The following is a 23707-nucleotide window of genomic DNA, read 5'->3' as shown; positions in this document are numbered from 1 at the left end:
CAAGATGCTAAACATCTGCTAAACCTGGGCACTCTCCCTCCACCTGTGCTTTGACGTAAGCTCGTGTACACATCCACAAGGGAGCAAGTACCGGGCTCTGCATTCTCATGCAGCAATGGCTTTAGAAGCAAAGAGCCAGAGGCAGGTGTCCATCACCAGGAGAATGGATGAGTCAATTCTGGTATATTTCAAAGTTGGAAATTTAGGCAGCAGTACAATGCAATGAACCAGATTTATATACAACAACATAGACAGGTAACAAACATAATATGGAGCAAAAAATAATTGGGTAGATTCAGAACCCAAATCCATGTACATAAATTAAAACACACACACAAGCCACACAATTTAAATAAACGAGGGGTGAGGAAGGACACACCCAGAATGTTCCAGCATGGCTACCTAGGCAGGGGAAGGGCCAGAAAAGTGGAAATAAACAAAACACAAGCAGAGATGACTGCGCCGTGAATCCAAGAGGAGGATCGACTTGATTCTGCGCGTCTGAGGCGGTGGTGGTCGTAGGGCGAGGAAACAGCAGTGTTCTTATGAAGGAAATGCAGTTAGTCAGTGTGGATTTCTCATACTCAAAGCTTTCCAGTATTTCCAGTACTTATAAGTCTTGCTCCAGAGACACCTATAATGCACCGTGACAATGCGTCCACCAGTCTATCACCATTCTATAAGTTTGATATGTTTTGGTACATCATTATCTCAATGTATCGATGCTGTTTAACAGGAACTAGAAAGCTAAATTAGCTGATGCTGAATCTAATCGAGAGGCAAGCTCTGAAATAAATTCAGAGAGAAAAATAGGTTAAAAGACTTGAACTTGACACTGTGATGAATAACTGAGCACTCGAAATACCGCAGAGCAGACACTGCTGGCCACACGTATCCCAGCTCACCATGACAGGTAGAGAACTTCCTGCAAAAATGTGCTTATGTTTTACGTTAGAATCAATACATGTTTCCTACAGGCTCCTGGTTCACAACACACTTTTTGTCCTCCATCTCTAACCTACAAATTACATCCTGAAATTAAATCAACTGCAAGGAGGAGATCAGCACCAGGTGGAAATCAAATGAACTAATGTGTTCGGAGAAGCTGCACCTTGCAACGCTCAGTGCCCCGGGGACAGCTAGACAATCGTAGACCTGTGGCCTGAGGGGCTTACGACCTGGTCAGCCGAGACTCGAGGCCCGCCCCAACCCCCCACCCCTTCCGACTTCTGTGGGAGCTACTGTGTGATCTGGGAACAATCACTCAAGTTTCTCTGCCTCCTTTTCACGGAGTGACGCTGAGTTCCTGGCAACAAAGACAGCGGATGGATGAATGCTGGAAGAAGGGTCAGGAACTCTCATTTTGTTCCCGGCTTATTACCTATAAAAGGGGCGATTACGACAAATCCCCACTGTGCTACATACGACCTTTGTTACTTGTGAAATAGAAATGCAAAAGCCCGCGAGACCTGTTATAAATGCTGATCCTGGAGTCCTCGTCAAGAGACCCTCACAATGGAGACTATTGTCCAATATGGTCCGTGCAGCAGGCAAATCTCCTTAAAGGGCTGAGACAGACACACTTCAGAAAAATCTGTTCTCAGGACAAGTTTAACAAAGATTCCACTGAACTCGTTTTCCTATTCTTGGAAGCACGTTCTTAGCACAAGACGATATAGCCCTGAAAGGTTTTCGAATTTAAACTGAAGTAATTGGATGTGCTCCACAAAATCCTTCCACATCCTCCTTTTACCCATCGTAACAATAAAGTATTCTGAAAATACTTCCGAATAGAAAATATACCTATCTGAATTCTCTCATGAACCACAAATTTCCATTAACAACGAATGAAGCAGCAGCAGACAGGAATCGCGGAGTATTAAATCTCCCATTAGACTTAAACCCATTTCTTGTATGCCATGAGCTTCTGGTCCATGCTTTTGCAAGGGTGAGACAAAGTCTCGGAGCCCTCGAGCTGCGTGGAATGTGAAATACACATGAGCACTGCGACAACACCATTTCATGCAAGGTGGGCAAACTCCACCTGAAGGCCACTAGGTGGCTCCAGGAGCGGTGGCTGGTTGACCATGTCACTCCCCAACTTTTCCTTCCCCACCCACCTTCTGTCCAACCACCTCCTGCTGCCGCGTTGTTTCTTCTCTTGCTCTATTCTGTTGGCAGCCACAACTCCCACCCCTTTAGGAAGGAGTCAGCGCTGTTGACTGAAAGGGACGGGGCCTGCACTCGGATGCCACTTCCACCCCATGCACTTCCCTAATAAAGGGAGGGCAACAAACCTGAGCATCACCCAGCTCAGTGGGTAACAGATGAGGTGGTGTTACCAGGGAGGGGCAAGGCTTACACACAGTCAGACGCCTGTGAAGAGGCTGAGGGCTGGAGAGGCTTGTTGGTGGTGGACTATGGCTCCAGAGGGCTCATGGGAATATCTGTGGGGGCCACAGTGGAAGAATGTCTTGTGGGGTGGAAACTTGGAGCAGGGAGTGATGAATGTGGGCAAAGAGATGAACGGCTGAGAAGCATGTTGGAACTGCCGGGTCCGAAGTGGGACCCTCCTGAAGAGGGTGCCAGCAGCTTCTGGCACCAGAGGCTTCCTTCCTGTCAGTACCCATCAGAAGCTTCTACTCAGGCTTCCAAATGTTATAATTGAGAAGTTGCCTTTTGTGCCTTGCGAAAGCTCAGCCGTGGATGGTGGGCACTGGTGAGGGTTCAGCCATGACACGGACGTGTTCTAACTCTTCCACCACCATGTTGGCCCCTTCCGGCCACCACCTGCCTTGCTTCATGAGCTCACTCCCAGTGAGTGAGGGGAGCCTTCACCCACACCTTGAGATTATTAGGAATTCTAAACACAAATTTATTTACTTATTACTGTAGCTCTGTAACTGGGGGGTGAAAGTATACTGTCCACCCCCATTTGTCCATCACCTTGGAAAAGAGATGAAAATCAGTGAGAACCCTCACATCCACTGTTGACGGGAAGGTACAGAGCAAGGGAGTTATTTGGTATCTCTATGAAAATCTGGAACATGAACATACTGTATTGTACAACATGGGGAATATAGCCAATATTTTGTAATAACTGTAAATGGAGAGTAATCTTTAAAATTTGTATACATTTTAAAATTTAAAAATGGGTGCATTTTATTGTATGCAAATTATATCTCAATAAAATGGATTAAAAATACTGAACAATAAGATGATGCAGAGAATTCTTAACTATTCTATCTGCAATATTAATAACTGTGTCAGACTGAGATATGCACAAACCAAACTGTAAAGATAGTTAAAAGAAGATACAGAGTAAGCAAGGATTTAGAGTTTTCCAGAGACATACAGTTCTGAAACTACAATGGGAAATACTGACGCTTTTCTGAGTTTTCATCAGAGATGGACCTCTTAGCAGTGAGCATCAGTGTTCTTCTGAATTGCCTGAGGAAGTGCAATGCAAGCATTTGGGGTCCTATTTTAAGTTTTAATTATAAATCCTTTCACTTTGCAAGCTGTTTACTTCACAGTGAAATTAACTGCTTTCCTGCGTTGACTATGATGTCTTAGAATTTTTAGCAGGGCCCTTCATATACATTATGTAATATCACTGTTTAAAAAATTCACTGTGGGCATGATGCCAGACGGGCAGGTAGTTCTAAAGGATTTCATGCTGGTCCGTTCTGCAAGTTAGTTTCATAATCCCCACAATTCCTTCAGTTGCTATTGTGTCCCCGGCGCACAGGACAGTGTGGGCACACGGGCCCCTGGGAGATGTTTAAGGGATGGATGAAGGAACCGTCTCTAACCCAAAGACCTTCCTCTAGCAGGAAATGCCCAGGAGGAATGGAAGGTTCTTGTGCAGGAGCCAACCAGAGTGACAGAGCACACGAGGTGGCAAAGACCAGGGAGAGAAGGGCCCCCGGGCTCCTGGCACGTCTACATGTGGTTCATCGTGGGCCCAGGACTGCAGAAGGAAGGGATGGTCTTAATGAGTCTCCAGCCCTCGCACAAACTGTGAATGTAAACTACGCTTTACAAGCTTGCAGAGCGCCCATGTGCCAACCGTGGTAATTGATGTGTCTAGGCTTCAAAGCCAAGCAATCTCGGGTGGTAAGATGGTGGTGGTGACATGAAAATCTCTTCCCTAAGCCTCTAGGTGGGTTTTCAATCCTTTTCATGATTTTTCATCCTGACAATTCTTCCGAGTTTATACTGACTTCATCTATTGATTTGTCAAATCAATAGGACTTGACGGCACATGAGCAAAGAGAGACCTGTTACTACTCTCTTTTATGATATTCCAGGTCCTGTTAAGATCATCGTTTCATTACTTGTCCCATTGGGAGCGAAAACTTTAAACGTTTCTGGAAGTGCCAAGAACCGTAAATTTTATCTGTAGAAATGAAACCACTCTAAATACGAGATGCGTGATGGTCACAGAGCAGATGTCAAAGGCTTCTTCTCCAAGACCTCTTCTAAGAAAACTCTTGGCCGTGGGTCTCCAACTATTCCTTAAACATACTTTTGTGCCCAGGGTTTAATCTTTTAATGACTGAACATACTTAAACATTCTCATTGGCATTCACATATGTGTTTATTGATTTAAGTCCCTAGACGTATTTTTAACATAATCTTTGCTCTTCCCTAGATAGACTACAAATTCCATGAGGCAAGGAGTCTGTCTGCTTTTGTGATGGTTCGTGCCATCTGGAAACATCCTTGGACCCACTATGGGTAATAAATCAATGTGAGGTCTAGCAAATGAAGGCACTGCTTAACTTAAGAGAAGTATTAGCAATCACAACTGCATTGTAAAAATTACTGTAGTTTATGGCAGCTTTATTCATAATTGCCCCAAACGGGAAGCAACCAAGAGTCCTTTGGTAGATGACTGGATAAACTGTGGGCAACTTCTATACAGTGGAATATCATTCAGTGATGAGAAGAAATGGCTGTCAAGTCATGAAAAGACATGGAAGTAACTTAAACACATTATTATTAAGTGAAAGAATTCAACCTGATAAGGCTACATATTATATGACTCAACTCTATGACATTCTGGAAAAGGCAAAACTGCAGAGGCAGTAAAATGATCGGTGGTGGCTGGGAGTCCACAGGAGGGAGGAGGGGCAGGATAAAGAGGTATGACACAGAGATTTCTGAAGATGGTAAAACTATTTTGTGTGATCCCCTAATGGTGGCATCATGCATTTTCAAAACCCATAGAATGTTCAATACAGAGTGTACCCCAATGTCAGCTGTAGCCCTTAGTTAATAATAGTGCATTAATATTGGCCTACCAATTATAACAAACATACCATACTAATGCAAGATGTTGATAACAGGGGAAACTGTTTGGGAGAATTGGGGGCATATGGTAATTCTGTACTTCCAAAATAATTTTTCTGTAAAACTAAACTGCTCTAAAAAATAAACTCTGTTAATTTAAAAATTACATTGTAAATCAAGATTGCATAGTTTCTAATATTACATCTTTAAACAGATATATTCTGATTGCAAAATTATTTTCCATTAAAGTATTTTTAGAAGGATGCTAAAATGATTTCCTCTCTTACATAACACTGCTGTAATGGCCAAAAAAATACTCAGAAAACACTTTCCTTCAGTTGGAAACCTATTTAAAGTAACATCAAACATTCAATCCCAGGTTTAACTAACAATAAAAGTGTATCCAATTTAAAAAGAAATATTAAGGAAAAAAATTGAGCATAAATAAAACACTTATTTTTTCCCCTTACTTACCATAAAATGTCTCACATTTTGGGAGTATAACGTTTCAAAATTTCAAAATTCCATGTTTAGGAAATGGAATATTCCTTGCAAGTCTAGATTTTCTACTCTTGATCTGAAACCTCATAATGTCCCTATCCTGCATACGATGGGTGTTCAGTCAATCTGGGTGAATGTCAAGGGTGTTAAAATTCTACCCCGTAAACACTTTTACTGATATATCCCATGAGTACTCTCACACTTCGATAAAATCCCCCGAAGTGAGGGCCTACGATTAATTGCTCTAATTATTAACATGTTTACAACAACAGTGAGAGGAAAAAACACAACTTCAGCTGACACCACTTGAAACACATGCCCTCAAGAGGGCTCTCAGCCTGGGATTTCTACTTCTCCCTGGTCCAGTCAACCTCCGGCTCTCCTATTTGATTCAGCACTTCCTCCTCTCTCTTCAAAGATCCAACACCTCTCTCTGCTTCCTCATTTTCAGCACTGACCTTGCCATTTCACGGAGAGACAGAAGCTTTCAGACGAGAACACCCACGAGCGCCCACCACCCCTCCCTTTGTACGGAGGTCCGACCTGTCCACTTGTGTCTGATCCCATTTGTTCCTCTTAATGGTCAAGGACATCCTTCTAGCTCTTCTCCGCCTTGGGGAAGCTGCTGCAATGCAGGGAGTGGCATCATCAAGGTGCAGCTCTGAATCTCCTCCAATTCATCTTTTAAAAATCCCTCACATATACATCACTCATGAAATGTTCTTGCCAAAACTGTTTAGACTTAATCTAATCAAGCCTTTCAACCTCATTTCCGATATAATATAGGGACAGAGGAACCAGTTTTTTTTAAGAAAGCAAAGGAAGGGAAAGAAAGGGAAGGGAAGGGAAAGGAAGGGAAGAGAGGAGGAGGGAAGGGGAGGGGACAGGAGAATTAGGGCAGGGCAGGGAAGGGAGGAAGGAAGAGAGGAAAAAAAAAAGAAAGAAAATACACCTTAAGGAAGCAATCAGACAGATCCACACTGTGAAACAGTCTATAGGAAAACTGACCTAGATGCTTCATAAGTCAGTGTCATAGTCACGTTATCAAAAATAAATGTGATCACAAATCAACACCTGAAAAGATGCTCAATATCACTAGTCATTAGAGAAACACAAATGCAGATACCGTATCTATTAGAATGGCTAAAATAAACAAAAAAACTGACAATACCAAGTGCTGACCAGGATGTGAAGCAACTGGAACTCTCATATATTGCTGGTGAGAATGCAAAATGTTACAGCCATTGTGTAAAACAATTGGCAGTCTCTTACAATATCAAATAGTCCCTTAACATATTGCACAGCAATCCCACTCCTAGTATTTTACCCAAATCAAATGAAAACCTATATTCACACAAAACACTCTAGGTAAATGCTTACAGTAGCTCTATTCAAAATTGCAAAGACTGGAAACAATAAAAATATCCCTTTTTTACAGAATAAACCAACAAACTGTGATATATCAACACGATGGTATAATACGCAGCCACACAAAGGGAACTATTAATAAATGCAAGAACATGGACAATGAGCTAAAACAACATCTCTGTGATTACCTCTTTGACTTACAAACAGTTTAAGTTGGTTACATCAAAGTTTTAATTAAGAGGCACATGCATGAATTTTGGTGTTCCCTAACACATCTGTATGTCAAAATAGCTCTTTGCTTCTTAATTCAGAGAAACTAAACAAAACAAAGACTGGTTACTAAAGAGAATGAATGTATACATAAATCAAATATCAACTATTTAAGAGAAATCACCATTTAAAAATGTAATCTTTTAGAGTTACTTAGAAGGAATCTGGCTTTTATGCTTAAAGAAATTTACATTTATGGTCATGGTAGATTCAAGTTGCCATATAATGAAATGCTGTTATCATGCAATAAAACAGGATCCTCAAAAATCCTTCTCTGTTCAATCTAGTCAATAGGGCAGTTTACATCTCTCTGTTTTCTCCTCAATTTTATCATCACCAATTATTTTGTAGGACATTTTTTGTCCTTTGGCTTTTAACTAGATTAACTAAATATATAATCACTATTTTTAAAAAAGGAAAGACAACATAGAAAATTCAAAAGGAAAGAAATGATCCCAGTCTTAACAGCCAAAGAAAAACTACTGCTGTTAACATTTGGATTAGAGCCACCCAGGTCTTTTCCTATAGAAATGCATACAGGTAACATATACACGTAAGTTTTTCACTTAGCATTATATCATGGCCCTCTTTCCAATAATAAAACTTGATACACAGTTTTATTTTTATAGTGGTAGAAGGAGAGACTAACATTTAATCAGCTGTCTAATGTTGAACAAATAGCTCCTTTTCAGTCTTGAGCCTTACAGGCAACACCGTATGAAGAACTTGTGAGTCGTTCCTCTTAGAGTGTCTTCCTTTGGTGTCATTCTTATAGTAAAAGGTTTCCCCATTCAAAGATCAGCTAAGTATTTACCTTTAATTCTAGTACTTTAATGATTTTCATTTCTACATGTATATCCTTAATTTTACTGGATTTCAATCTAATGTATAATTTAAAGAGATTTAACTTTAAACATTCCACCTAAATGGCTAACCAGTTATCCCAACACCATTCAATATCCAATTCATTTTTTTCTTCTGACAGGAAATACCTACTGTAACACACACCAAAATTTGTGTATCTTTATACTTTTGACAGCTCCTAGACTTTCTACTCTGTTCCATTTATTTGTCTATTTATTCTGGTGCCAGTACAGTATTTTTTTAGTTACTGTAGCTTTGTAACATGTGATAAGGCAAACCCGTTCAAATTTTTTTTTTTTTTACATTTACCTTTAAGTTTATTGAAAATATACCAACCTGTTCAAACATTCTTGAGCATCTACTATTCGTGAGGCATCGTCCAAGGAGGGAGGGGTAGCAAATGAAACAAGACATGATCTACCCACTATTACCCTCCAGTTTATCTTATTAAGAAAACAGTTAAGAACCACTGATGGCAATTTTTTAATTGTTAAATCAATATATCATCACATACAAGTGATTCGTGGATCAAATGGAACAATCTCAACACGAATCCAAGACACTGCACTTGTGGTAAGCTCAGAGAAGGACATAATGGCCCAATGGACGGAGCACCCCTCATCTGAAATGTCCTTACAGCTCCCTTACTGTCAGACGTACTTGGGGTGTGATCATGTGCAAAGCACCTGGGAAGATGAGGTGACGTGGTCTCCCTGTTTGGACAAAGCATAATCTCAACAGAAGGCGCCTATGGCTGCTTATGAGCAGAAAAAGGAGAAGAATCACTTACACTTGGACAGAACCTTCTGACTTTGGCAGGGGACAGCCCACCTGCACACCACAGGCACACATGGTGGGTGAGGGTGGGAACGTCTTGATGCTATTTCATTCACCACAGCCAATCTCTGGGGAAGCAGGTCTCGCTTTTTAAGTTAATATTTTAACACAGTGCCAGGCCCTCTGCGTAGGAACTACATCCCCACTTGACAGATGAGGAAACTGAGGGTCAGGTCTTACCTCTTCATGGCTCTATCTGCTCTGATTGCTTATACCTGTGATGACATAGGTTGGCCTTCTAGTTGGGGAGAAGTTTTCAGGCACAAGTAATTAATTAATAAATACTTAACTTTTACCCCTATGTGGTGTTCATAATCTCCCTCATTTTAAACAATACAGAATACTTGTACCATGCAAATGTGGCAGAGAATTAAAAAATAAATGGACTGTGGTTAACACCTGGCAAAAGCTTAAGAAATCAAGTCATTGAAAAAGGTCTGCTAGATTATTAGACTTCCAAATTCTATCTCTATTTTAAGGTTAGAGCACCCAAAAGCAACACCAAGTGCCTGGGTAATTAGATAATCCGCAACCCCCTGAAGAAATGCCTCTACAAATTAAAGCACTTTAGAAACTACACCAAACGATTTGAATGGCCTATTGTGCACATTTTCTAAAACTAACCTGGAGGACAGTGGTCATTATGTAGATCAAGGTTCCCTATTCAAGGAATTACATGATAAAGTCATCTTTGAGCTTAATTCAGAAAAATGTGTCTCTGAAGAAGTTCTATGCTTTCTTTTGCTTAATAACAACAACGAAAAGATGCACTACCTTTCCCTTTCTAATTCAGCTGGCAGGAGAAATTCAGGGCATGATTTAAAGCCCAACTGTATGAAATATTCCCTCTTCTGTGGGTGAAAAAGAACACACTGTCTCTTTGATCCCGGATATTCTCTAAAAGTTTCTTAACCTCATTATCCTATTCACATTTTTAACGTTGTTGTTACTTTCTTCTTCATGGAGGTAAAGGAAGAAATAAAAAATAAATATTAAATGTTAATGTTAACTAATTCAGAAGTTGGACAATATACAAAACTCAGTAATGTAGCAAAAATTACCAAATTCCCAGGATCCAGTGAGAAGAAAAGAACCACAGAAGTAATGACCTTTAGTAAAAGGTGTTGGGTATGTCTGATCTGAAGAGAGCTTTAAAAAAGACAGACAGAAAGGGAAAGTTGATGGCTGCAGGCATTTCTAAGTAATAGTATTGCACAGACTAAGTAGGAGAAAAGTTAATTACCAAATGGTTAAAATCAAAATGTAATAATGGGATTCGAGAAACTTGTGGAATAAACAAATGAGCTTTTATTTCTCCTCCCCTTTCCTCCAAAATCTCACTAAAATGACAGTCTAGCACCCAAACCCAAGTGAAGCTCGGGAGGCAGGGCTCTGAAACCTTGGAAGAGCCAGGTGAAGGTGTGCAGAGGATGGGGACCCCCCCGCTGGCCCCTCTCTCCTTCCCTTGAGAGCCAAGCCCTGGGCCTCCCCCAGCCCACGGAAGGACAAAAGACCTCTCTCCAGCGAACACAACAACAAAAAAGCCATTACACCGAGGGAGGAGTTAGGAGACACAGACAAGGCAGGGAACAGAAGTAAACTCCAGAGAGATAACACTGTGTTTGTGAAACAAAGTATATACCATTATTTTTAAAAGGAGGTGGACACATTCAGAGACCAATGTGGATGGTACACATATGGATGCTAGCATATGATAGCAGAAATGAATTCAATAGAAGAATTAGAGAATACTGTTGGGAAAATCTTCTCAAATAGACATTTTTGTCTATTTGACAAAACAGAGCAAAACAAACCAAAAAAAAAAAAAAAAGAGAGAGAGAGAGACAGAAAATGGGGGCAGGGAAGAATACACAACAAATGACAAGTCCAGATAATGTAATAGATGTCCAGAAATAGAGAAGACAGAAGATGGGAAATGATGATTTTCCAGGAAATAATTCAAGATATTTCACAGAACTGAAGAATAGGAGTTTGCAATTATCAAGTTTAATTGATGGGAAAGGAAAAAAAAAACCCACAAAGGCATATTATTATGAAATTTCCAAACACCAGGGAGAAAGAGAAGTCTGTGGAAGCTTCTAGAGAGAATGAACAGGTCACATGTGAAAGGCCAGGGGTCAGACTGGCATCAGCCTCTCCATAGCAACACCCTCCACATGTGCAGAGGAAGTGAGCACGAAGATGTTTCCTGACAGGCGAGATTCCAAAACCTCTCTCCTGTACCTGCCAACACAAGGAAGGGGCCTAAGAGAGGGAATGGGAGCGAGACAGGAAATTCTCCAGAAGTTGAATGTGAGGATGAGGACCACGCAGCACATTCAGAGAGGAGCCCGGCAGGAGGAACAGGACCACGTGGACTCCTGGAACACCCTCTCCAAGGAAAACAACAAACAAAACGAGGGTAGGTCATCGGATGTGCGGAAGCACACCAAGTTTAGGAAAGGAGCCGTAACAGGTACACAGAAGACCAAGCAAACGAAAAATAAGGCAGTCATCAACTCTATTATGTTTAAGGAAACATGATCATGGCACATGGCATGCTTCACTGTAAATTATATTTGCATAATATAACTATTTAAAGATTAATTTAAGCAAAAGCTATGATGTAAGATGACACTGGGAGGATGGAGGAAGAGAAGAGTACGGTGGGTATAAAAGCAAGCACATTACATGGTAGAGAGTCGGTAACACTGAAAAACACACTACCTGGAAATGTCGAGGTTCCTAGCAGAAGAAAGGGCTAAAATGCTGAGTCACTGACTCTAGGAAATTAGAAAGGGGCAGTGACCTGTTTTGTTATTATTCTTCAAAGGATATTTGGCTTTTAAAATTGTGAGTATGCATTATTTTAAAAAAATAAAGTATGATTAGAAAAGGAAACTGAGTCTGTGGTCAATTTTAAAGAAAAATGTGTAAAATCTAGTTTTTAAAATTACGGTAAGTACTAAGACTCTCAGTTTGTGCCTTTAGAGAACCAAGGGCACTCAGGGCTGGAAGCACCTGAGCAGTCAGCCAATTTACGCCACCTGCCCCGCCCCGCCTCCTCTCCCCCAAGTGAAGCCAGCTCTCCCTGAGCAGCCCTGCTCCAGGAACCGCTCCCAGGCAGCCACGCCCTCTGGAACAGGCATCTCAGGGGACAACATGTTCAGATGGACATGCTAACTGTCCTTAGTCCCCGAACCGCTTCTTTTCCGAGTTTCTACTTCTGGTCACTCTCTGCCTCCCAAGGGGCTCTCTCTGCTTCCCAAACTGTGACACCAAAATGGGCAGGGCCAACAGTTCCTGTGTTCCCAAAGTCCCTGTCAGGGAGAGCAGCCAGACGAAGACAGGTACCGCATGGGGCAACTCCAAACCCTCCCAGGGAGGTCGCAGGGTGGAACCTGGGCTGGGGGCTCACAGGCTTCCCACTGGGCTGGGAACAGGGCAGGATCGGGGGGCCCAGCTCCCACCAGAGCCCCGGCCGCACCCACTGCAGTCAGGGAGCCAGGAGGCCAGCTTCCAGAAGAAACGGGTAATGGACAGGCAATCCAATAAAGAGGACATTGCTGTTAGAGAAAGAGACTGTTTATTGAATTTACATCTTAAGAGATTCAATTTTGGGCCATGTTCAAGAATTACTTAATTATATCTTCTCCTTAGGAACAAATGATTTTATGTTATAAGCTTCCTGTGCTCAGGGCGCTGATGAGTGATCAGCACCAAACGCCACAAAGCAAAAATCCAACAAGATGATCCTTCCTTAAAAAAAAAAAAAATTCATCCTTTTCTTTGTCTTTATTTATTTGTAGGGGGAAAGAATGCTCTCCTTGGTAACTACCCAAAGTGAAAAAGATTGGCTTCCAGGCCCTTGGTCTTTTTCTTGGTGAGCTTAGTAACCATACATCTTTAAAGTCTAGTTTTGAGGAATCTTACAGTTTTTTCCCTTCGGTGGCATATTTTGTTCTTTTCATTTGGATGTCATCAAAGAAGCCACACTTCCGCTACTAGATTCCCATGTAACTTATGGTCCACGAGGGTTGTCTGGGCCTTCATTCAACACTTGGCCTGTTTCCTAACCATGAAATAGACATGAATGACTCAAATCAGCTGCCCAGACCTCACACTGCTCAATGGATCTATAAGCCAATATTGTCCACGACTGATCACAGATGTGGGGGCTGCACTCTCTCCCAATGACATGACCAATCAACTAAATATTTGGACTTCCTAGGCTGGCAGCTTCCTGCACTGCTGAATAGGGATCCAGGATGAGCTAAAGGAACTGATTACATACCCTTCAGGGTGACCGCCAAAGACACCAGGGGCAAAGAGGAGGCAGCAACTCTTCACAACAATACTGTGGAGATCACACAGTGAGACAGGAGGAACTCTTCAATAATTTCCATTTCAGGTGCTCAAAGCATGTTGTGATTTGACTAGCTAATATTCCAAGTACATGCTAGAGAAAAAAATTTTTCTTTTTCTGGGCTATAGAAGCTTTCTGTCACAGCAAAAAAAAAAAGTCTCTATTTCCTGGTGACTGAACAAAGGACACAGAAAAAGTCTTTCTCTATGAGGACAAGAGGAAAAGCAGAAAGTATAGTGACACCCACAGAATTAATGAGCCAGCATTTTGTTCACTTTCTTAACGTTGCTAATGGCACCAGGAAACAAAAGTGTTATCCGGCCTGCCTCACTGGCATACACCATAATATCTTTAAAAGTGAGATTACTTAACAAAATTTAAAACCTGTTTTTATTCCCTCACGGTCATAAGCAAAAAAGACTGTCTTATAACGAACAAACAACTACTTAAACATTTACAAATAAAACCCTACTTTCTTTGAAGAGATCTTCTATTGTAACTAATCATAATCCCATATAAAAATGAGTAATGCCATAAAGTACACTATGTATCAATACAGTGCTTTAAAGATTTGGAAGTCCCTGAATACTATTTCTTCTGATCGTCATAGTAACTGTACCAAGTAGTTATCAACATGACACACAGATGAGGAAAAAACAACCTGAAACTCGGAGGCTTGCTTAATGTCACCCAGTTTTCAGGGAGTTGGGGCTGGAATCAGACTTTTGACAACCAGCCCTGTTCTACTTTTCTTGTTAAATCTACTCACACCGCCAACAGCAAAAACCTTGGATGGTGTATGTATAGCTCTCCCTCTATGTATTCCTTCCTGTTGCAATAAGCATTCAGCCTAAAAGTTACTGAAATTCTGAAACTTTTCATGTAAACACAAGCAAAATATAAAATAACCCAAATCCTGGCAGTTTGGAAGAGGGCGGGAAAAGCATTTTAGAGATCACCCTTTAAAGCAGTGAGATCATATTTTAGAATCATAATGGCAGAGATTAAAAGCTTGGTAATATCCTATACCCCTGGCATTGCGCAGAAGACAGCATCAGAGAACAGATATTTGCTACGTACTCAAACTGATCTAGACCACGGAGAAGGATGAAAAGGTATCCCAATTCATTCAAAGAAGCTAGAATATACTTAATACCAAAACCTGATCTTTTAAAAAAGGCCAAATTCACTTAAATATAACTACAGAGATATAGATATAGAGATATAATTATAGATGCAAAAACTCTAACTATTGTACTGGTAAAAAGAGTCCAGCAGTGAATCAATAGAATAATGTAACATGACCAAGCAGGGTTTATTTCAAGAATGCAGAAATTGCTCACCATTAGAAAAACTGTCAATGTAATTTATTACATTGACACTTTTTAAAAGTGAAAAACTAACAACCATATCGATAAAACACAGGGGCTAAAATTTTTTTTGGTAAAATTCAATAGACATTCCTAATTAAAACAAGCAAGCAAGCAAACAAACTACCTAAAACAGAAATAGAAAAAAGATACTTAAATGAGATCAAGGCCATTACTACAAACACACAACTCATTAAACAGGGAAATACTTAGCCTATTACCATTTAAGTCAAAACTAAGACAGGGATGTTTACTATTCTATCCAACGCTGTCTTGGAGGCCCTAGCTAGTGCAATAAGACACAAAATACATGGTATAAGCATTGGCAGAGACGAAAAAACATCTGTATTTGCAGCCTTTAGTATCAACACAAGGAACAACTAACAACAGATTATCAGTAATAGGAGAGCCTAGTACTTGTTGGATATAAATTTTTTAAAAGTTTTTCTTTATACTAGTAAGGTATTCAGCACCACCGAGGACTCACTTTTCTTTTTTCAAAGAGTCCTGAACAGCTTTTCGGCTGAAACTACGAGGAGCTGCAGGTGCCGTGTCAGGCTACAGCAATGAGATTCAGTTTGCCCACGTACTGCCAATGACAACTGCATCACGGCAGCCACCTGAGGACAGCCACTGAGAAAGGCAGTCAATTTCAGAGGTGTTAAAATGTGAGAAAATATGCCCTTAGAACCAACGAAATATGGTGGTATCATCTGTTAAGCTTTTATCCTCAACTGTAACTTTACAGAACTGGTACCTAAAACCACAGCTGAATGTAACTAACCTGAAGTTTTAAACCCTGAAGAGACACAGGCACATATCCGCACACCCCCATTACAGAAGTTATCCCAACAAATACCTGAACTTTATCAGTGTATGCATTCTGAATTAGGTTGGCATAATCTAGGAAGGCTTATTAGCAAGGCTGGATAAGCTTCCAGAAGACCTATCTGGAAGGTCTCCCTAGAATGGTGGCCAAAGACACAGCCAAAGAAGAAACATCTGTAAAAGGTTTATGGACGGGGGTGGGGAGGGTGGTGTGTGACTCAAACTTCTCAGTAAGGAAGTTATACACTGGGGGAAGAGGTATAAAATTTTATAAACTCCAAACACTTTTTTAAAGGGTAAACAAAGTGTTACTACTGTGAGACCATTCCCGTGAGTAAAGTGTGGCTTTGGCAGAGAAACTGGACACATTCCCAGCCTTGCACCCTGGTTTGGCCTCACCAAGTCTGGAATCCCAGCTGCTGCATGGGTTACAGCAGAAACAGCAATTCTGTTCCCTTCGGGTGGTTAAAGACCCAGGGAAGAAGAAGTAAACAGAACAACTTTGGGTAAGTCCTATCATAAGGGTGTCACAACATTAAAAAAAAAAATCATTGAGCTATTTTGTGCTTCCTTCTTTTAACATGCTTGAAATCCTGAAGAATTTAATCTACTACTTTATGGCTTAGATGTATTTGTCGAGTCACCTGATGCTCAGAAGACTCTGCTTGTTCGGCTGCAAGGATGCTCTGCCAAGATTTTGGCAGGGTTGAGTCAGATACATGAAATCCGCAAATTAAGTTTAGATGTTAATTAATTTTGTGTTGGGGTAAATAGTTTAGGGAATCCTAATGTGTTTACTTACAAGTTTCCTGAATGTTAATCAAAATATAAATAAAAGTGATGATGATTTCCATGTAAAATTTACTAGGTTTGTAAATAAGCTTTATAAGTTGAGCATAAGAAACATTTTTTTTAAATAATCAAGGGTTTTAGTAACTTGAATGTTAAAACACAAGTAGCTTGAATAATCCTTTCCAACACAACCCCACTGACAGAAAGAGAACCTAAAGAATTAGAAGAGGTGAAGGAGATCTGTGAAATCACTCGGACAAAGCTCCTCAGAAAGCAAACAGGGGAAAGACTTAAAGAGGCCATAACACGACACTGAGACTAAGATTCCCACCCTGACGAGAAAGACAGTGATATTATTCACCTTCCGATCTGCCCAGAGCGCAGCATCATGTCTACACATGACGGATGGTCTGCAGAATGGAACTAAATCTTCCTGGGGCTTGGGGGGAAGAAGAGGGTGGAAAATGACAGGGAGTGTTATGGGGACACTGGAGAGGAGAGGCAAGGAAACCTGCTGGGGAGCCATCTCAAGGTCCTTGCTCAAATTACTTCACCCACATCACATCTGTGACACAGAGCACGAGGAGGACAAGTGCATCAGTGTAGACAGTGGATTCCATCTGCTGAGCTCCCTTCTCATCTTAAAAGCAAACTGAAGATCATTAAAATTATGCATCTGTTGCACCTCAATGTTCACAGCAGCACTATTTACAATAGCAAAGACATGGAAACAACCCAAATGTCCAATGACAGATCACTGGATAAAGAAGATGTGGTATAGACATACAATGGAATACTACTCAGCCATAAAAAAGAATAAAATAATGCCATTTGGAGCAACAGTGATGGACCTGGAGACTGTCATTCTAAGTGAAGTTAGAAAGAGAAGGAAAAATACCATATAATATCACTTACATGTGGAATCTTTAAAAAAGGACACAAATGAACTTATCTACAAAACAGAAACAGACTCACAGACATAAAGAACAAACTTACGGTAACCAGAGGGTAAAGGGGGTGGGAAAGGATAAACTGGGAATTCAAAATTTGCACCTCTTGGGGAGTAATGGAAATGTTAGCTATCTTGATTGTGGTGGTGGTTTCATGGGTGTATATACATCTATTAATTCATCAAATTGTACATCTGAAATATGTGTAGTTTACTGTACAGGAATCATACCACAATAAAGGTGTTAAGAAAAAACATATGCAGGTGTAAACCACTGGCTGAAGGCATCCTTTTCTATAGCCAATAAAATCAAACTGTTAAAACATTCTAGGATTCAGACACTGGAACAATATGGGCTCCCTCTAGTGGTTTAAACGTCTTTAAATTACTTTATTTTGATCATCTACTTTTATTTTTATTTTTCATATCGCCTAGTCCTTTTCCTTTAGGGAAATCCAAATTTCACAAATAGTTCACTACACACAGTAATCCCAGTAGGTGAGGAGAGGGAAGTAGGCCCAGAAACCAAGTGTGACGGCTCCACATCACAAAGCAAGTTTATCTGGTCCCTTTGAGATCAATCAGAAGCTCACACAGCAATGAATGAAGAGATGGAGACAGACAGAGCTAAGCCAGGTGATACAGGGGCACTGGACAAAGAGACCAGCATCAGGCAAAGGGCAGTGAGGTGCACCATAACATAAAAAAATTAATTTTCTCATGTGGCCATGAAATCACTTCTGAAGAAATTTAAAAGCATTTATTTCTAATGGGCTGTAGGCCAATCCCAGCCTGAGCCTGCAGGCTGCTATGGCCACTGTGACAGTTAAGTCTGTCTGGATTTTTCCATGCTGTCATGTACAGAAATATCTCATCATTGCACAGTCATGCATCCCATTAAAGACTGCACTCCGGTGAGGTGGTTTTATGGCTAAGAGAGGAGGATTTATTTATTTGTTTATTTATTTATACAAACCTGAGGTTTCAGCAAAACCAAAACCCAATGTTCACAGCAGCACTATATACAACAGCCAAGACATGGAAACAACCTCAATGTCCATCGACAGACGACTGGATAAAGAAGCTGTGATAGATTTATACAATGGAATATTACTCAGCCATAAAAAGGATAAAACAATGCCATTTCCAGCAACATGGATGACCTGTAGAATGTCATTCTAACTGAAGTAAGCCAGAAAGAGAAAGAAAAATACCATATGATATCAGTTATATGTGGAATCTTAAAAAAAACAAACTTATTTACAAAACAGAAACAGACTCACAGACGTAGAAAACAAACTTCCGGTTACCAGGGAGGGAAGGGGGTGGGAAGGGATAAATTGTGAGCTGAAGATTTGCAGATACTAACTACTATATATAAAATAGATAAACAATAAGCTTACACTGTATAGCACAGGGAACCACAGTCAATACGTTGTAGTAACTTATGATTAAAAATATGGGAAAACAAAAAAAAATTACCAACAGGTCCAAAGTCTCTTTTCAAAGATGATGGTAAAAAGCTGAATGAGGCTCGTGCGCCCGCTTCGCCGGGGGCCGGCAGCTGGCGGCCACCCTGGCCGAGGAGGCGCCGTGCGACTTGCTTGCCGTGGGGCCGGCGCCGGGCCCCGACGGGGCCGCGGAGACGGCCATGGGGGTGCTGGCCGCCCCGGGGCCCTGCCTACGGCCCCCCGCAAGGACGCGGCGCTGCTGGAGTGGGTGGCGCCGCCGGCCCTCGGCCTGGCGCTGGGCTGGGCAGAGGCAGGGCCGGTCGAGGGCCGGCGGCGCTGCGGGCCAAGTGGGGCGGGATGTTCGCACCCGGGGCTCCCTCGGGGCCGGGCCGCAGCTGCTGGTGCTCAGCGCCCTGCCCGAGAAGCCGCAGCCCGAGCCCCGGGCGGAGCGCGCCCCTGCCGCGGGGCGCTGCTGGCGCTGCTGGCGCTGCTGGCGCTTCTGGAGGACCGTGCAGGCCCGCCGGGCCCAGGCCGAGGACGCGCTACCCGCTGCAGCGGGCGGCGGAGGTGTCGGCGGAGCTGGGGGCCGAGTGCGTGTGCGCCCCCTCCCCGGGAAGGAAATGAAAGCCAGAAAAACCTGGGGAACCTCCTCTCAACGTTGTTCTTTGAATTGACACAAATCACTGCAGCCAAGAACAGTCTGCATTTCCTCACCTTTCTGACCCACAGCAGGCCCAAGTCTGTTTTGGTGGTCTGAGAAGAAAAAAGATGAAAAAAGATGAGCTTCTAAAGTTTTGGGAAAACTATATTTTAATTATGGAAACTCTTGAAGGGAATCAGATACATGTTATAAAAGCCAGTTTTACCAAAGCTAAACAATCTGTTTGAATATGCAGTGTCAGAGGAAAACGGACGCTGGCTCTGTCACCCATCCTGGCACCTGTGTATTTATAAAAGAATGTTTGAAAGTGGAAACAAAATCCTGACCAAAGAAGGTGTTACCCGTTTTTTAGAATTGTGTGAAACAAGTGCTCTCTCATTTTTACCAGAATTTTCTGAGTTTATTGTTGGACCGTTGATGGACGCACTCGTTGATGGACGCACTTTCAGAGCTCTCTGTATAGCAGGTAGTTTCCTGTTAAAGTTTATTCAGAAAATGACAGACATTGGTGTGCTGTTCCCATTCTGCTTCTGTCTAAGGCTTTGGCAAACGTCCCAGGATGTAAAGCTCTGGGTATAGAAGGCCTTCTTGCCCTCAGGGATGTCCTTCAGTGCACCATGATCACACATCAGATTCTGCTGAGGGGCGGCCCAGCGCTGTCTCCTTCAGACGGCCGTGAATCTGGTGGATGTAGAGAAAGTGTCACTGTTGGACCTCTCAACTTTTCTCATGTCTGTGAGGCAAGAGGAGTCCTTAGGACGACGAACTTCACTGTGGACAGAGGTATTCAATTTTGTTCAAGCACCTAAATAAGGTCTGTTCATTGCAATGATACGTATAGTTTGCACATTGTGATTAATCCATCCCAAGCTTATTTTGGTATCTGGTGTGAGCTGTGAGGTGTAAATGAAAAAAATGCGTGTAAACATGTTTCAGACTGTGCTTAGCCCATGCTCAGTATCCGCTACGACTCGTCTTTTCCCGTTGGTTTCATCAGGCAGCTGTGTGTTTTGTTTGTTTTTAAGGAACCAGCCCTTAGATTTCTTTCTTAATTTCTCAATTCCCTCATTCATTCACACTTGTTTTAATTTTTCCTTCTTTTACCTTCTTTTAGTATGTCTTGCTGATCTCATAGTGTCTTCATTTATTGAAAATTCAATTGCACATCTTCCGCACACCAGGTGTTGTGCCAGGTGTTGGGAATGCAGTGGTCAGCAGATAAACATGCCCTGTTCCCAGGAAGCTTATAGGTTTTTTATTTTCCATTTTTCCATCACATTTATATTTTTTTTTAACATTTTTAGGAAGCTTATAGTTAGCCCAGACTTTAATTCTCTTTAATAATAAAAGCATATCTGTATACAGATAGATAGGCAGATGTATGAGTGTAGATATGGCTGTTTTCTATAACTTTTGCTGTAGAGTCATATTCTCATTATTGTGTAAATCTCTACTGTTGAATAATAGAAAATTGTTAATATTCAGGATCAACAAAGGATCAGCCCGAAGAGGAACACACCAAGGCACATAGTCATCAAATTGACAAAAATAAAGGATAAGGAGAAAATATTAAAATTAACAGTAGAAAAGCAACAAAAAACATACACGTGAACTCCCATAAGGCCATCAGCTGATTTTTCAGCAGAAACTCTACAGGCCAGAAAGAAGTGCCACGACATATTTAAAGTGATGAAAGGGGGAAACTTACAATCAAGAATACTCTTTTAAAAGCTTCACAGATAACCAAAAGCTAAAAGATTTCAGCACCACCAAACCAGCTTTACAATAGATGTTAAAGGACCTTCTCTAGGCATCAAACCATAAGAAAAGAGAACAAAAAGAAGAAAAAGGAAAAAAAAAAAAAAAAAAAAAAAAGACAGACCTACAAAAGATTGCTTTGGCTGTTCAGGGTCTTTTGTGGTTCCTTATAAATTTTGGAATTGTTTGTTCTAGTTCTGTGAGGAGTGTTGGGAGTCTTTTGATGGGGGTTGCATTGCATCTGTGGATTGCTTTGGGTAGTGTGGCCATATTGATAATGTTGATTCTTCCAATCCAAGAGCACAAGAAATCTTTCCATTTCTTTGTGTCATTTCAGTTTTTGGAGTATAGGTAACCTCCTTGCTTAAGTTTATTTCTAGGTATTTTGTTGTCTTGATGTAATAGAAATGTCTCAGTCAGTTAAAAATTTCTGGTTTTTGAAGTGAAAAAAAAAGTGAATGAAGGGCTGCAAATGGCAAAATGCCCTTCTTTTTTATGGGTGAGTTGTATTCCATATATATATATATTATATGGAATATATATATATATATGCTGCATCTTCATTATCTAGTCAACTATTGATGTGCACTTAGGATGCTTCCATTTCTTGGCAATTATAAATAATGTTGCTACTAATAGCAAGGTGTATGTATCTTTTTGAATTAATTTTTATTTTGTGGTTGGCTTTATTCCTTTGATAACTATGTAAGTTTAAAAAGCTAAAGCTCTAAACGTTCTCAGAAACAATGAACAGTACATATATGTAAATTTTCAAAATAAACCTGCAGTTAAAAAAAAAAAGATCTATCAAACCATGAGAGACATGGAAGAAACTTGAAAGACTTAATAATAAATGAAAAAAGCCAGTCTGAAAAGGCTACAAACTGTAATATTCCAACCAAATGACATTCTGGAAAAGGCACAGCTACAGAAACAACAAAAAGATCATGGGGAGAGGGAGGGAGTGAGGGAGGGATGAATAGATGGAGCACAAGGGATTTTTAGGGCAATGAAATTATTCTGTGTGATACTATAGTGGCTACATGTCATTATGCATTTGTCAAAGCCCACAGAATGTACAGCATCAAGAGTGAACCCTAGTGTAAACTATGAACTTTGGTTAATAATAACGTGCCCATGTTGGTTCATCGATTGTACCAAATATGCCACACTGATGGGGGATGTTGAGGCTAGGGGAGTATGTGTCGGTGGGGAGGGCTGTGTGTGAACACTCTGTATTGTCTGCTCAATTCTGCTGTGAACCTGAAACTGCTCTAAAAGAATAAAGTCTATTAAAAAGAAGAAGAAAATGGATTAATTTGTGATATAATCTTACAATGACAAATTATTCAGCCCTACAAACAGAATGAATGGCATATTCAATTAAAAACATGTATCTTTAAAAACATTACTTAGAGCAAAAGAGACATCAAGTGTACAATGTGATTTATTTCATTTTTATCAAGTTCAGCCACCATCAAACTGATGGATGCATGTCGTCAGAGTGTGTATGTTTCAGCTGAAATGTGACAGAGGTGTATATTCTATGTTAATGGATATGATTCAAACATATGGTTCATACATTGACTTTCTGGATACTGTTGAGGGTTAGGAATTTAAAAAATTTGTGAAATCATAAACTTAACATCGATACATTTCACTATATTTTTATTATATATAGATATAAAGACAAAAAGAAAGAGGTAAGAAAAATTACCATTGGACCATAATGGAGCCAATGACACTTTGGTTACAACCCCTTCCTCTCCCCCACATACTGGGTAACTGACCAATCCAGCATGTCAGTTGATGGCTGGGTTCCGGGTGGAATGTTGGGGTGTTCCCTGGGGCTTTGTTGTGGCTGGTGGCTCCACGGTAACTGGGCAGAGCCCTGGGGTGGGTCAGTGCCATGGAGGGGCTGCTGTCCTCCGTGGAGCTTGGCCTTGGGCTGATCCTGAGGGAGCTGAGCGCGGTCCTCATGGTGTTGCTGCCCGATGGCTTGTCTTCTCAGTTCATGTTCCAGAGCCTCCAGTGGGAGACAGTGTTGAGTCTCCCTGTCCTCACCTCGTTGGTAGGTGTCTTATTTACTTGCAGACTTTTTAAGTCTGTTAGAAGTCACCTTTATCAAAGACATGAAAAGCAGCTAGCAGAAAGACTGGCTGCCCAGATCAAAAAGAAGTGCCACCTCATCGACCAGCTTTATGTAGCTAAACAGGAGTGTGCCACGATGGAGACAACTTTAAAGAATGCCGGGCTAGAGAAGGAGCTGGTAAATACACTCAGCCTCGCTAACACTTACAGAAAGTTGATGATGGTCAACATGAGTTCGAGGAAGGAAATTAGTTTTCTCACTCAAGAACTGAAGAAAGAGAGTTCCCTGCAGGCTATTCAGGA

At 41.2% G+C, this 23707-nt stretch overlaps 1 protein-coding gene across 10 annotated transcripts in view; it reads right to left on the bottom strand.

Moving 5' to 3' along the window:
* ANO10 (anoctamin 10) overlaps nucleotides 1-23707 on the bottom strand; it is a 221950-nt gene that overhangs the window by 69582 nt on the left and 128661 nt on the right. Inside the window, exon 12 of one of the 10 annotated variants that reach the window (XM_074345114.1) lies at nucleotides 19801-20236. The exons of the other annotated variants lie outside the window; for them this stretch is intronic. Within the exon in view, the coding sequence (XP_074201215.1) occupies nucleotides 20177-20236 (60 nt within the window). The 3' untranslated portion in view covers nucleotides 19801-20176. Of the gene's footprint in view, nucleotides 1-19800; nucleotides 20237-23707 lie in introns of those variants that run through there. 10 annotated transcript variants of the gene reach the window in all.

The sequence above is a fragment of the Camelus bactrianus genome, chromosome 17 (genome assembly GCF_048773025.1).
Source record: "Camelus bactrianus isolate YW-2024 breed Bactrian camel chromosome 17, ASM4877302v1, whole genome shotgun sequence".
NCBI classification, from domain to species: domain Eukaryota; kingdom Metazoa; phylum Chordata; class Mammalia; order Artiodactyla; family Camelidae; genus Camelus; species Camelus bactrianus.
The sequence above is the reverse complement of the archived record's forward strand: the minus strand, read 5'-3'. Positions and strand labels throughout refer to the sequence as shown.